The sequence below is a fragment of the Corylus avellana genome, chromosome 9, assembly GCF_965113065.1.
Source record: "Corylus avellana chromosome 9, dhCorAvel1.hap1.2, whole genome shotgun sequence".
Lineage (NCBI taxonomy): Eukaryota > Viridiplantae > Streptophyta > Magnoliopsida > Fagales > Betulaceae > Corylus > Corylus avellana.
In genome coordinates, this window is record NC_142498.1 from 17,641,283 (window position 1) to 17,656,832 (window position 15,550).

At 37.1% G+C, this 15,550-nt stretch overlaps 2 protein-coding genes and 1 pseudogene across 2 annotated transcripts; all 3 read right to left on the reverse strand.

The window, feature by feature from the left end:
- Window positions 1–90: 90 nt before the first annotated feature.
- On the reverse strand, window positions 91–6,342 carry LOC132189448 (Mitochondrial import inner membrane translocase subunit Tim17/Tim22/Tim23 family protein). Its single transcript, XM_059604186.2, has 8 exons — window positions 5,873–6,342; window positions 5,469–5,608; window positions 5,218–5,317; window positions 5,003–5,101; window positions 2,413–2,760; window positions 1,079–1,171; window positions 788–994; window positions 91–622 (listed from the first exon to the last, which is right to left on the reverse strand). Exons 1-8 carry the CDS (start codon window positions 6,200–6,202, stop codon window positions 359–361), a joined length of 1,581 nt encoding a protein of 526 aa, XP_059460169.2. The 5' UTR covers window positions 6,203–6,342; the 3' UTR covers window positions 91–358.
- Window positions 6,343–8,235: 1,893 nt separating this feature from the next.
- LOC132191011 (light-harvesting complex-like protein 3 isotype 1, chloroplastic pseudogene) lies at window positions 8,236–9,336 on the reverse strand (annotated as a pseudogene).
- A 315-nt stretch (window positions 9,337–9,651) lies between these two features.
- Window positions 9,652–13,668, reverse strand: LOC132189428 (glutamate dehydrogenase 2). Its single transcript, XM_059604169.2, has 9 exons — window positions 13,254–13,668; window positions 13,036–13,149; window positions 12,081–12,302; window positions 11,888–11,962; window positions 11,644–11,760; window positions 11,280–11,530; window positions 10,481–10,556; window positions 10,315–10,401; window positions 9,652–10,206 (listed from the first exon to the last, which is right to left on the reverse strand). The coding sequence occupies exons 1-9, from the start codon at window positions 13,359–13,361 to the stop codon at window positions 10,021–10,023; spliced, it is 1,236 nt and encodes a 411-aa protein (XP_059460152.1). The 5' UTR covers window positions 13,362–13,668; the 3' UTR covers window positions 9,652–10,020.
- Window positions 13,669–15,550: the final 1,882 nt, after the last annotated feature.

A 15,550-nucleotide genomic window follows, 5' to 3' on the forward strand; every position in this document is an offset into this window, starting at 1 on the left:
ATAAATGTCACGTCTTTCAAAGATGAATTAGGTGAGGTTCTTTCTTGTGACCAAAAAAATATTCATACAAAATAACGTGACACAGCATGATCAAACAACTGTCTTCAATGGAATTATTAAGCATTGTATAACACAATCAACAATTCTTACATATCAGGAAGCCAAACCAGATGCTTAAGTTTATGTAATCGCGTTGCTTTTTATGCATTCGTAATAAGAAATTGATATGGAACTATTTTTTTTTTTCTTAATATAACTCATAGCAGAAGACTTCCATATTAACCTATTGACAAAAAGAAGAAAAAAAAAATCAGGGGGCAGTATCCACCCCCAACCCCACTCCCTCTCTAATCCTAACTTATAGTCCTGGTATGGATTCAAGATTGTACTTTTGAGAAGCGGAAGCTTCAGCTGGCTGAGTTTCAGGCAATTTTGGATCCTTTATGGCATCAAGAGCTTGTAAATATGCGCTGGAGGCATTACGATTTGATAAAGAGCCAGGATTGCTAATTCTGCTGGCAAGGAACCGGCGAATCAAGCCCCTGAGGAATGGAGCCATGGTGTCTGGTTCATACTCTAAATAGTACATGATTCCTCCCATACACATACAAAATAAAAACACCTGTCACAGTTGAAAAGTGTCAATTTTTGGCGTCTGGTGTAATATAAAATCTAAGGATTTGTTGAGACGGGATAGTTGTGGGATAAATATGTGGTATATAACATTTTTCATGAAAAAAGTGCTTTCAGAAGAATGAAAATAGGAAGGTAACAAAGTTGGCAATACCTCAGCATTCCTAATATCTGGAAGCAGCTGGCGGTTCACTAAGATATACCAAAGAGACTCTCCGGCCCGTGGAAGAACATATAAAGCAAGTTCCCTTCGTCTAGCTTTTTTCTCCAATAATACAGAAAGTGCAGATATACTGCCTGCGATCCAATATACAAGCTTGTGGTCTTTTGATGCAACTTTTCTATGCGTACATATCACTCCCTTGCATTGCCCAAGCATTAAAACTAAGTACATGATCATGCAGATTTAACCAAAGATTTGGATGTCAGATTAAGAGACAGCTACCTGAAAAATTCCAACAAAAGCCGACAGAAATGCTGTTGAGCGAACAGCCCCCTTGACAGCAAGCCAGCAGGTACGAGCAGGAGCATCCATGAACTGAAAAGGTATCATGTAACTAAAATTAATAACAACAATATTTCCAGAGACGTAGCATGTTATCCAAGGCTAGTCTAAATAAATAAAAATCCCTCACAATTTCAAGATAACACAGAAACAGCTGTTCATTGCATTAAAAAGAAGTTTGTTTTTGTCCTGGTTCCTAGTCATCAGTATATAGCACATCTCAACCATCACAAAAACACACCACGTAATACATGTATAAAATGAATTCGACATAAAGAACATGGAAGTTAATATTAGCAGGAATACCAGAATTGTTATGCCTTTATTAATAATAGAGCTGATATCCCGAAGAGACAGTCATTCTAAGTCTATTTGGACAACCAAATGTATGTGTACCAAGCCATACCTGGTGCATGATCTTGGGAAAAGAAATGCCAATTCTCACGCATAAGATGTATGGAATAACAGTAAATGCTCAGCAATATTTGCTTTCCTATCATTTGTTCATGGTTTGTTAAGCACAAATGCAAAGAAGGCACAGGAATTACACACCGCAAAAGTCATATAGATAAACCGCTTACCAAGAAAAATAGGAACAGGGAAGTTCTAAGGTCTTGAAAATAAGCCAAATGAAACCAACAACACAGGACTCCACTACTTGGACCAAAACCAGGGAAAAAAAAACACACACAGCAAAAGTTATCCTATAATTTCCTACTAGATTTCAAGAATTTATAATTAGAGATATTTGATGAAAGTAGACACTTTTTACCATTATATTTCCAATAATATCACTAAGTGTAACATTCTTTATGCGGCAGCAATGCACAAAGCGAGATTCTAAAACTCAGGAAAAATATCACTTACACTATTACGTACATGGAGTTACATTGCTGTATTTCAGTGGAGGTTCAGGAAGAACAAAACTAAAACATAAAAGCAATCTTTATCCACGTAGCATAAAAGTATCTTTATCACTATTAGTACAGCCAAAAAGAATGGAGGTAGTTGTGGTGCAGATGTCTGTTATTGACCAATAATGTCCATGAAGCCAAACATGAACAAAAACACATGGCTGCTATTGGTGAAGGTGGAGATGAAAATGGTGCTGTAAATTGAAGTATTTACATTAATCTGGTAACATCCACGTAGGTTGAGATGGCAATAATGGTAATGTCAATGAAAATTACGAGGTGAAATATGTGGTGATTGACTGATTGTGATATTAGAGATCAGGGTAGTGCCAAAAGAAACAACCTGAGTGAAGAAAGTACCTTTTGTAGGTGCAAAACAACATATGGTACGAAGGTCAAAGAGAAGTAAAGTGGAAATGTTTTCCTGAATGTAGCTGATGTTGCATTTGCATTGTGCACTAAACATGAATTTGTGTCTGGATGAACAACAGAACACGGAATAATGGATGGAAACTCTTCCAACTTTGCATAGTTCGAATTCCTTCTGTCAGATAAGTAAGCAGAGAGTGAGACCACATCCACAGGGTAACCTCTACAGCTGTCCCTTACAGCCTTGTATACAGGCTTCGCAACTGGGCCAGTCTTCTGGATGAAGTCTTCATATGATTTCGGCAAGCTCTCAGGACGCATTACAAAGGCATACATAACCTGAAATGAGTGCATCAACCAGTAAGATAAGAGAAGATATAAAATTAACTTACTAATGGATATTTTGACAGAACGCTGGTAAGCATAGAGTTAAGAAATTCCAATCAAATTCTGATAAGGTGTTAACATCTTAAAAGAAACACAATTTCAATATGTTTACATAGGTGAATGAGTCAATGATAGGGCAGTGCTAATATTAATGTGCCAGCTTAAAAGTAAGTAAATACAACAAAAGAAGCCAACTGAGCTTGCCAATGAGCCATAACTCAAAGGGCACCTCCTCTTCCACAAACAGGGTGGAGGATGAAGCAATGGGTTCGAACCCCACTAGGCATGTGTATGTAGCTAGCTTATCAATCAAGAAGGCATTTACTAGCTTGCATCACAAATAGGGGAAGAGACAGTCATTTCACCTCACATATTCTATACCAAGCAAAACAGCATTCAAGGAATCACAGACCTTATACTATAGTATTATCCAAAAAACACAAGTGCACACAGAGAGTCCTACTCTATCTTACACTTGCTACTTATCTGTCTGGCTTCAAATTTCCACAATTTTGAAATTTATTATAAGGCGCTCACATGCAATATCTGAGCAAGTCCTACTCTATCTTACACTTGTGTCACAAGCAAGCAGTTAACCGAGTGGAGCTTAGGATTATACCAGAGGAAAATAGGCTGAACAGATTAAGATTGGGGTCTTTGGCTTTAGAGTCAAAGGAATTTTTACATGCAGTTGGTGATAGTAATATCTTATCCTGCAATTCTATGATTCTAATATACAATTTGAGGACACTATCCATGGACCCCATCATGGTCTTGGATTCCTTAATTGCAGCCCAAAACTCTACATGCTTTATACCTTTTACAAACCCTAGCACCACATATATTCCCCTGCCCTTCACAAACATATAACCGTGGAAACCAACCTTCAAGAAAACACCTTAAGTTACTGTTTCCTGCACCATGTTTATATCCAATTCTTCAACTTCTTGTCTCTGAAGCTCACAAAAATCTAACAACATTTAAACCAGATGTCCTACACCCTTTTTCTGCATTTCCAAAACCTAAAATACATGCTTCCCAAACCATGCACGCCAGTTATGTAATAGTAAAATAGTTTTAATTCTATTTCACAGCACTATTATTAGGGCCTGTTTGGTAAAGCTTTTGGCAGCGAGACGGCTGCTTTCTAGAGCAAAAGCAGATGCTGATGTGTTCAGTAAAACCTTGCAGCAGATTTTGAGAAGCAGCCAGGAGGCTGTGATCCAGGGCCACTTTGCTAGCAGCAAGCCTCTAGTTTAATGAATTATTTTTGAATGATCAAATTTATTTGTATTATTATTTCCGAAATTCCCATGATAACCCTTTTGTTTTTCTTCAATCATTCCAAGGAATACATTTTGGTCATCTTATACATTCACAACACATTTACAACAATATTTACCAAAAACTAGGCAAAGCATTTGAGCTGCATATATCTGTTTATGCAACACATTTATCAGACAAGCTTTTAGCCACACAAAAAAAACAAAACGACAGCAGCTTCTTCACAGTAACTTTTGCAAAGTGACAGGATAAACAATCTGGCCCTTAGTTCTTTTCTTCTAGTATCCAGTTTAGATTGCAAATTATCAACTCGACTCATAAAAGTTCTTGTTCCACACTTGTTCACCAAGCATAAGCAGACACAAAATTGCTCACTAACTCCATCCATATCCTTTCTGAACAGTTGCCTTCTCTTTCCTTCGTTACACACAAAATCTTCATCAACTGTTTGATGCTCCCAACTTTAAATCTGCTTTCTTCAGCTTAGCACTCATTTATCTCAAGTCTCAACATTTAGATCCAACTTAAGCAGAAATCATGGACAGTTTTTTGCTAAATCACCCAACACTCAATTTCATAACAGCATGGCTGGTTGTATATTTGTCTATTAAATATCCCCTCCTATAGGATAGAGATAGGCTGGTCGCAAAGTATAAGTCCACTTCATCCATCACAAATAATTCCATGGGTAACATGAACTCTCTCCTGCTTAGGTATAATACTGTCAAAGGAACAACACTAGTCACTATTTGGCATGACTTGACCATCAATCATAAATACTTATGTTCTTCTAGTTAAAATCTATCCAACTAGCAATTGTATAGTGCATGCAGGTGGGCAGGCATAACAGATTTGAAATTTTTTCTCAAGTTAATAACAGCTTCACAAGTCAAAATGAACTTTATGGTACCTGAGCACATGCTAAAGCAAAGAGCAAAGAATCTCCATGCCTCCAATGGCTTCCCCAAAGGTGAAACTTGTTCTTAGACTTTGCAGAATTATAAGCACACTGATAGGATAAGAAAACAACCATTAGAGGTGTGCTTGCGCACAAGCACACACAAAAGACTCTGATTGCTTCAGAGGGCAAGTCAAAATCAATTAGATTGTAAGCAGTTCACGTACCTGGCCTAACCTGGCCAAAAGATATAGAGCAAGTGTGCGCCTCCGGTTAGAATCCTCTAGCGCTAAAATACACAATCCGGCTACTGAACCTGCTAAAATGCTGCTCCATCATCACCTTAAACAAAGTCATAAACGAGGAATATGCATTATCATGACTCAATAACTTCAAGGCGTTGCAAAGTAAACCAAAAGACATACCAAGAATGACTCAAAATTAAAATGAGCAAATTATATTCTCTGTGCATACTTACGCATTGAATGGCGTCTCTTTCTTTCTCAACTTTCTCAACAAACATCTAAGGGCATGATAAGACCCAGTGAAGCCACCAAAAAATAAACCGATTCGGCATGCTTCCTCTCTTACTATTAGATCTTTTTCTGAGACAAGTTGCTGCCAAAAAAAAAAAAAAAAAAGGCGTCCTCAGTCCTCACACATACAAATATACAATAACAATTGATGGATAATATTTATATTCTAGATTTCCCTTTTTCTTTTTCACAGCAATCAACAAGATCAGCATTGTTATTTCAAATTCGTAGCATTTCTTTCTAATTCCAAAACCCTAATTCCAATCAATTTCATCACCGATCACTCACAAGCCTATTCAATCCACAACAACAACAACAACAAGAAAAGGAAACAGATAATGCCGACCTTAAGATCGAGGAGGGAGGAGTAGGACTGGCGGCGGGCGAGCTTGAAAGCGCGGAGTAGGATGCCGACGCCGACGCGGACGCCGTAGGAGAGGAGGAAGCTCTGGCAGAGGTTTCCGATGGCGTTGGCCACGCACGACGTTTCAGCGCCGTGGTCGCATGGCGGGCAGTGCTGATGCTGCTGTTGGTTCTGGTGCGGCCCACGCGCGGCCCCGGCCTTGCGCTGCCGGCGTTGGAGCTCCTCGATGGCCTCGCGCAGCCTGTCCTCCGCCTCCCGTAGCCGCCGCTCGGCGTCCGCTTTGTCCTGGAGCGGCGGCGACGCTGGTGCCATTTCGGTCAGAGACACCGAGAAACAAAGATCGGAAGTTTCAGTTATTTTGGTAGCTGCCGCCTGCCAGCCTGCAAGAGAGGAGGTTTTATTGGTCCGTTGGAGGGAGAGTTTTTTTTTTCTTTTTTCTTTTTTCTTTTTCTCTAATCGAGAAAAATGAGTTTATGTCAAGGGAGTTATGTACTGCGACGGTGACATCGACAGCATTGTCATCCACGGCACGCTATTTTCGCACCAAAAATGCCTTCTTTTCACATGTGAACTCTAAGCAAAAGGATAGAGGCCAAGACCACTTGCTTTCTGTGTTGTGGTCTTATCGTTAGAAAATAATGATGTATACTATCGTATAATTTGGACGGCAAAAGTAAAAAATAAAATAAAAAAATTGGAAGGGTGCATATTCTAATTTTTTTTTAAAAAAATTAAAAGCATTTTTAAAAATTTTAAGAAAACATTAGGCTCCAAGGCCCTATGTAGTTCAATCCATGTATATTACACTACTATTTCATCACCACGTGTTACTAAGGTTCACGTGTAGAAAGGAATAGACGGTCCTGATTTGGAATTAAGAGTTGTTACCCATTATTCTCTTTAGGCATCTCTAATTCATTCTTGTTGTTGTAAATTTATTATTAGATTTGCATGAATCACATATGGATTGCACAATTAATTTTCCTATCTAAAGTATGGAAATGTATCCAAAAAAAAAAAAAAAGAGCAAGGGAATAATTTCTATAATTTTTCTTTTAGACGTTACATCAATATTGCTTCGGCCTATTCAAGTCAACCTAACCTAATATTATCAAAAAATAGAAAATCTAATTCTGCGGTTTCTCATACATACATCCCTTAGATGCCTCCGGGCGTGCATGAACAGTCATGCACGCCCGTGTGATTTAATATTTTAAAATATTAAAATATTATATTTTAATATTTTAATATTTTAATATTTTAATTATAATAGTCATGCACGCTCGTGTTTAATTTTGTTTTTTTTATTATAATTAAAATATTAAAATATAATATTTTAAAATATTAAATCACACGGGCGTGCATGAACACTGTTCATACACGCCCGTGTGATGTTTATCATCACTCGAACAAAATATATCCCGATTGTTCTGTTGACAACATCAACAATAAAAAGATTTTTGCAAAAAAGTGACTTGGGATGATGATACCATCCTAATAATTAGAGGTATTATCTAGAGAATAGTAGATAATGGTAAGAGTTATCAATAAGAGTCCTCATTACATGAGACAAGGAGTACTGATATTTTATTAGGATATATAGGAGTTTAGTGATAATATTCTATTCACTATAGACATCTATCACCTTAAGATTATTTATATTATATAATGGCATTTGCGAATGAATGAAAGGGAGTTGATTATTGATACCGTCTTTATAGTTTAGGAGTTCTCGGCTCACCCGAAGTAGACATTGGAGGTTACGGCTCCCTCCAATGAGTCTATCTATCATTTTTCTATGTTTTAAATTAATTAGTTCGCATCGGATGGCAAAAAATAAAAATAAAAATAAATTTAAAAAAAAAAAAAAAAAAAAAAAAAGGGTAATTTTGCATTTACCTTTTACTCTTTTATATTACTTTTTGACAACATCAAAACTGACATGGGATGGCAAAATATATATTAACTTTTACTCTTTTATATTACTTTTTTGCCATCTCACATCACTTTTTTCTAATGAATTCGGCAAAAAAAAAAAAAAAGTGATGCTTAAGAACATTACCCAACAACGCCAACAAAAATGGAGAATCACTAAAAAGTTTTAAAAAAATATCGGAGTAATGCTATAAGTTTTTTTAGAGTTCTCCTGGAGTCATCTCAAATATGATGAGAAAAGTCACGTCACATTTGAGAGGACCCTAAAATGACTTTAGGAGGACTTATAACATTATATAACATTTGTTGTTTTCAACCTATATCGTCCAAACAAAATGATCATACAATTTTCTTTTACATGCAAATCCAACGCATATTATAGTCCTAACTTTTCTAACAATCTATGCAAACTAATTTCTCTTCCCATTTTGCTCCAGAGCGCCGGTGCTTGCATTTTTGTCTTGCCACGATGCTTGCCATTGCTTGTCATAGAAGGTAGCCTCATCGGCAAGCCTTTCAGGGTCTGAAAATCTTGGGTTCGCTTGAAGAGTATCACAGAGATGATCGTCACGAAGAGTCCTGCCTTGCATAGGAGATTCCCAGTTTGGCCAACCACGTCAAGCCCGGTTAAATGCATCAACCAAGTATGCCATGAAGAATCCCACCATTGCAGCTCGACCTACAAGCGGATGCGATCATCAATTATTTCAAAAATTTAAGTTTTAAACTCCGGCTTAAACTCTTAAATATCTTGAATATTTGATTGAAATAGAAGGTTAAAATTACCATTTATCTAAAAAAATTAAGCTGATAAAAAAATATTTATTTAATTATTTAATTAATATTCTAACGAGCGTCTGCTAAAGGTTTTGGTTATAACCATTGAGCAGCTCGGCTTCAGGAAGATAGGATCTAACGAGCCATGCCCACCAAGGAATAATAGAACTCCTAAAAAGCACTGGTTCTTGGTTTGTTGCTGCTTCTGGGTACAATTCAAGAAACTTCCTTCTCCTAGCTTCTGCAAGACCAAAACATGTGAAATATACAAAGAAACTAATGTAGCTCTCAGTGCTGACAATGGTTGTGATGAAAAAGATAAAACCTTTTTTTTTTCTGAACATCACACACAGAGAGAGAGAGAGAGAGAGAGAGAGAGCCTTACCTGCAGTAATCACACCATCCCAATCCATTTTTCCATTCTTGACAAACATATTTAGATCCCACGTCCCATTCTTCCACCGCTCATCTGAAAATTTTGGAGCAGAAGGCTGTGTCTCCAAACCATTCTCGACTTCATCTATGGCATTCTTTGATTTATTAATGTCCAAAGTAGCCCTCTCATCGTGTTCTGCCATATTCAAACCCTTTTGGCCTTCGACATCCAGAGCAACATAGGTTGCCTGCTTGGACACCAGAGAGCGCGCAGGTCCTGGTTGGGGCTGCTGTTTCTTGGTGACATGATGTGTTCTGCATGCTATGTGCAATGAGGCAGTAATGGCAACGGAAGCCATGGCTGTTCTAAGAAAGCTAGCTCTTGTTTTGGCCTTTTTCTTCTTTTCTGGTATATTTTCTTTTTCATTTTACTGTTTTAAATGGCCTTATAGATAGGAAGTAGGGGAGAAGCCCATGCTTTGAAATAAAAAAGCTTATCTTTCCCTCCCCTGTTTTTTGTCAGTGAAGTTATGGGCAAACTGTTTTATTTGCATCTGCATTCAGCATTTTTGAACTTTATGGAGGTACCAAATTTCCATGGCCAGGCTGACTAGTTGTGAAGATAAAATTGATAATAAGTTGAGCTGGAATTCCCTTTACTCTGACAAACAATCTAATAGAAAGAAATATTATTCACCATTAAAATGTGGATGCTGATTACACTTTAGGGCAATGAAGGAACATAAGTAGAGCCTGAAGACCAAAACTTACATGCCCCTGTTGGTTTCAAATGGAACGTGAAAGATGGGAATTTCAGTCTCAAACAAAAACGAAAATAATGATGATTAACACATCTTCTAAACAACTTGGTGGTAAGAAATAATCTTGCTCAATAAAACAAATCCCCCTTGATGATTATGGAAATTTGAACAAATATAAGACTTTGCAGGAGGTAAGAATAACTTTCTTCTGCTGTGATTAGCGATAAGTTCGGAGATAAAAGATGGGGAAAATGGAAAATCAGAAGACTGAAAGGAAGCTATTTATGCTTCCCAACCCCTTAAAAGGGTGGCACGTGCAACCCTGTTAACCCCTAGTGTGAAGGCACCCATCCGAAGATTGCAATCATGTGACTTGCACATGTCCTTGACTTTGTGAAAAGCTCCAGTCATGTACCTCTTAAGTTCCGCATTTACCTTTTCTTCATCCCACATAAATCCTTGAATGTTCTGCAAAAAAAAAGAAAAAATTGCAACATGTAATTCTCCTTCAAATGTAATGAATCTACTTGAACATATATCAGAGATTCAATGGAGGGAATAGATCTCTTCTGTTACCTGAACCCACTCGAAATAGCTGACGGTCACCCCTCCGGCATTTGCATATATGTCGGGGAGTATTATAACTCCTTTCTTGGATAGAATCTGCACTAATATAATATCATGTATCAGAACCTAACTTTTCACAACATATGGGTCTGAAAAAATAGAAATGCAACCTTACCTCATCTGCTTCCGGATCGGTAGGATGGTTTGCTGCCTCAATTATGAATTTGGCCTTCACGTCTGCAGCATTTTCCCTACAAAGGAATTCAGGCAAAATGATTTGGGATCCAGTAAATCAGAAAATTTAGCTAAAAACCTATCTTTCTTTATTTATCCACACACAGATAGCAAAAGAGTTTTCACCCATAAACACTTTGAGTTATGTAACTATTTCCTAACGGAGGAGGCATAAGATATTTTTGATCAGGTACATAGATTTATTCATCTTCATTTTTTATTTCAAATAAAATAGCAAGAACAATGATACAATTACATAACAAATCTGAGTCTCAAGAAAAAGCTTTGGTGCTGTTCTTAAAAGTACATAGAATTCACGACTACAACTTGATTTTTTTATTTATAAAAATAACGATAAAAGACCCTTAATCCCACTATTCCCATACCCACAATGGGTTGAGCCCCAGGCAGAGAAATGTTGAGCCCCAGGCAGAGAAATACCACTAGACTAAAACTCAACTGAAGGATGCTAAATATTGTGAAGTAAAAGGAAATATGTAACTGCATTTCATATGTCTGTATGAGCACACACTCACAAACAGTTATTGGCAGAAAATTAGAGCAGGGGTTCTTTTTTTGTTTCATAAGAGGAATCCTCAAACTCTCAAATAACTATGGCATTGTGCATCTCAATTTGCATACAATAGGCAATCCCAACATTGTGGGAGTTATAGGGTCAGCATGCAGTACTGTAGAAAAATAAAAGGTGGGGAGGAAATTTCTTGACAAAATGTCCAAACCTGTTCAAAACTCCACCTAAAGCACATGGGATGAGAACGTCGCATTCGTGTACAAGCAGTTCATTAGGATCCATCGCATCTCCACCATTGAAATCTTTTAAACTGCCAGAGCTTTCTTTATGCTTAAGCAATTCTACTATATCAATTCCATTCGGGTTATGAACTGCACCAGTTATGTCACTCACTGCAATGATTTTACCACCTCTCTCATGAATTAGCCTAGCTGCCCAAGAACCAACGTTTCCAAATCCCTAGGCAATTCAATCACAATAGTACAACTTTAGAAGATGGTGAAGTATTTTGACTATCAAGGCATTTTTAAATATAATGAGGGTTGAAAATCAAAACAAAATGTCAAATCTACCTGAATAACAAATCTCAGACCCTTAATTGACTTTCCATACTCAGCAAGTAAAGCTTCTGTTGCATATACAACACCACGCCCAGTTGCAGCATCTCTACCCAGTGATCCACCAAGGTCCTAAAAAAAATCCAAAGTATGGCTATAGGTGAGAGACACAGAGAGAGAGAGAGAGAGAGAGATGTTTGGTTCCAATCTTCTTTGGTATCTATCCAATCTTCTTGAATTTTCAGTCTCAAGTACTTACTATGGGCTTTCCCGTCACAATAGCCGGTGAGTGACCATGAAATTTTGAGTACTCATCCAAAATCCACGCCATAGTCTGTACAAAGAGATTTTAGACATGTTATGGAGAAGAAAAATCAGCTCCATGAAATTGAGAATGTGTGAAAATTCTAGATTCATAAAAAACATTAAAACAGTCAGCAAGGCCAGAAAACCTGAGCATTAGTTCCCATGTCTGGAGCAGGAACGTCGGTATGAATTCCAATGAGATCATGTATTTTCTGAGTAAAGACGCGAGTGAGACGCTCCAACTCACTCATACTTAAATCCTTAGGGTTGCATCCAATCCCACCCTTTGCTCCTCCATAAGGAATGTCTACTACAGCAGTCTTCCAAGTCATTAGTTGAGCCAGTGCATTCACTTCATCAGGGTCAACCTTTTTAAAACAGACATATCATAAGTCCACAGAGAGAATTGTGAATTTCACATACTGATCCAATTTTACAGTTCACTTTTTCATCAAGATAGATCACAGGAAGAAAGTGAGTAATATGTAGAATGTTTGCTCAAAGCAGGGGAAAGACCGGGCATTTTTTCTCCTACAGGTAGTCATGCAAATCCAGAAGATTGGTGCATGCATTTATCCTTGAACATAAATTCCGAGAGAATTGAGGATGTATCTGGAAGTGATTTCCAGAAGAAAGACTCATATATTTATGGAGTGCCATTACAAGTAAATAATAACCAAGAGATTTCTTATACTTACAAACAACGGTTCCATAAATCTTTAGCCTTTTGTATAGGATTCTAAAATAACATTCTACTTTCTTGCCTTATTAATTTCTGATGGGAAACCACAAAATCAAATTCTTCCAAACCATCAACCTTCACGAAATGTACTTATAAGGGTGTGTTCAATGAAATTTTATCACTGTGATTAACACACTGGGTCAATTTAGTTTTCCACATCATCTTCCAAAAGACACTATACCAGTGTTAGATAAAAAATAAGGGTTCTGACGACTAAAATCCCCCCCAAAAAAAAACAAAGAAAGAAGAAGAAAACAGAACCCAAAAGCAATTTCAATGGGAAACAAACAAAAAATTTGAACAGAGACAAAACGACAAAACCCAGGCATCAACAGAAAGCAAAAAGGTGACCCCCACACCTCAGGATGATATCTGATCCCGCCCTTCATGGGCCCACGTGCATTGTCATGTTGTACTCTGAAGCCAACGAACGACACGAGACTCCCATCGTCCTTGGGAATCGTGCACTCCACCTAATCAAACAACAACAACAGCAAGACGGATCAAACTTTCTGGGAAAACAGATTCTCGCCAAATAAACAGAAACCCATGAACTGAAAACTCAAAAACTTCCAACCTTGATCTCCCTGAAAGGGATCAAGAGGCTCTTTTCAATCTTTGAGTCCAACCCAAGTAAACGTGCCGCGTGGCGGAAATTACGGTTCGTCGCGGCGAGAGCGTTCATTGTCGGAGTTAGAGAGTAGAGAAAGAGAGATTGGCTTAGAAAGAAAATCTCGGAGAAAGACTTAGCGATCGAGAGTGAAAGAAAGATTGGAGTGAACAAGAATGAATGAGCGGTGTGGTGTGGAGTGGTAGGATATATATATTGTCGGGAAAGATTTCAAAGAAATTAATAATATATTGGATTTGAATTGGTGAATGATGCGATGATGAACAAGAGTTTGACAGGGAGGATGTGAGTGGATCGGAATGCTTGATATGGCAAGCTCATTGATTAGATGTTTCCGTAAATTTCCATATTGGACATGCTCACCTTCCTCACATTACAATAATACCCTTTTCTTAATAACTTTTTTCTGAACTTTCAACTATAATCATAATTATATCTTCTCCTTTATCAAGGTTAAGAGTTTACTTAAAACACTTAATAAATAAGCATATTCATTGCATATAGACATTCTTCCACCTTTGATTTTCTTGTATTCATGTGTCCCTTCAATTTTCAATTTTATTTTATTGTGCTCTTATAATTCATAATTTTTTTTATAATTACTAACAAAAACATGTAAGATAATTAATTTCAAAACCAATGTCACTTGACATAGGAAGTGAAATGAAAGAGCATTTATTATTATTATTACTATTTTGAGAGAAAATCAATCTAATTTCATTAATAGTGATCAAGAGCATAAAAACTCTTACAATTACAAAACATACAGTTTTGCAAGATCATAGCCGAAACTAAAAAATTACACGTCAAAAAATCGAAAACATAACAGATCTTACAATGAAAAATCAATCTATGACGTCAAACATCCGCTATCCCAAGTCGATTTTCAAATTATAGAACATATCTATTAACACAAACTCCTTCTGGGAGCACAGGAAGCCATTTTTCATGTATGAGCAAAATACTCACATCCAAACTATTTCCCTCTCAACTCGAAAGCCAAAGCATTTATTATATTGCCCATGTTAGATTGTATGCTATGAATATATTTATAAATTTGACATATTTACAAGCAATTTTTTAACCCTATCTTAAAGCTAAATGGTGCGACTAATATATACAATTGGATCGGGACCCGTTAACATTGCCGGGATCCTGATCCAATACAATTAGAACTAAGATTGTGCATTACAAAATGGTCACAATTGAAATGATGCCTTTGGGTTTTATCCCATTTTAGAGGACATTCTATAGAATGAATTAGAATCCCTTCCATTTGTCTTTGAAATTGATAGAATTCAGCTCCAATCAATCTAGAAAATACATGAATCATGTGATATCATGGATGTCTTAAGAAACACATTGGAGTACGTTGCCAATGAGATTTGTCCAGACTAATGTTGTTATTCACACATGTTTTAAATGACAAACTTGAAAAAAAAAAAAAAAAAAAAAAAAAAAACTAATAAATATAAAGAAAGCATTATTTATTATCATATTAAAAATATGAAGTATTATTCTTCATGCTGTTATTATTGAATGAACTTTTTATAAATTGACTGACAAGAAAAAAAAAAAAACACAAAGTAGCAATTTTCAACCACAAAGCTGCGGAACATATGCTGAAGCCTGATTTTTTTATTCCATTCTCGGGGCTCAACACAACAGAACGTGGTTAACAGTGCGAGTCAAAGTACGACCATCCGTTGTGGACACGGCATTGATTCGATGGGACAGAAGTAGTGGGAAGATCTGGACCGCTCAGGAACAACGGGGATTATTGGATTAAATTAATTTGTTAGTTTTCCCACGTGGCTTGGCGGTGACGCGGCGCGCTGTCTACGAGCTCATCGCGTACTCGGGTTGCCGCGCTTGATGACGTGGACTAAGAGATGAGTCTGCCAAGTTAACTCTGACTAACAAAAAGTATTAATTTTTTGTTAAAAAAAAAAACGCAAATAAGAAACAGGTGGCATGGTGGCGCCTCGCCACGTCAGGCCTTACGATCTTATCCTGGCTCTTCGTTAAACTGAATCGTCGCCTACCTCCTTCCTAACTTTATTGGCCGCCCACCTACCAAACCTGTCCTTCTAAATTCGAATTAGGATATTAAGAGGGGGTATTTTTGTCCCTAAAAAAGTGAAAGAACTAAAATGTCTATCTAATATAAAAAATTAGATTTTTTTAATTCAAATAAACTAGAAGGATCCTCATAGTTCAGATGAAGCGAAGGTTACTAGTTC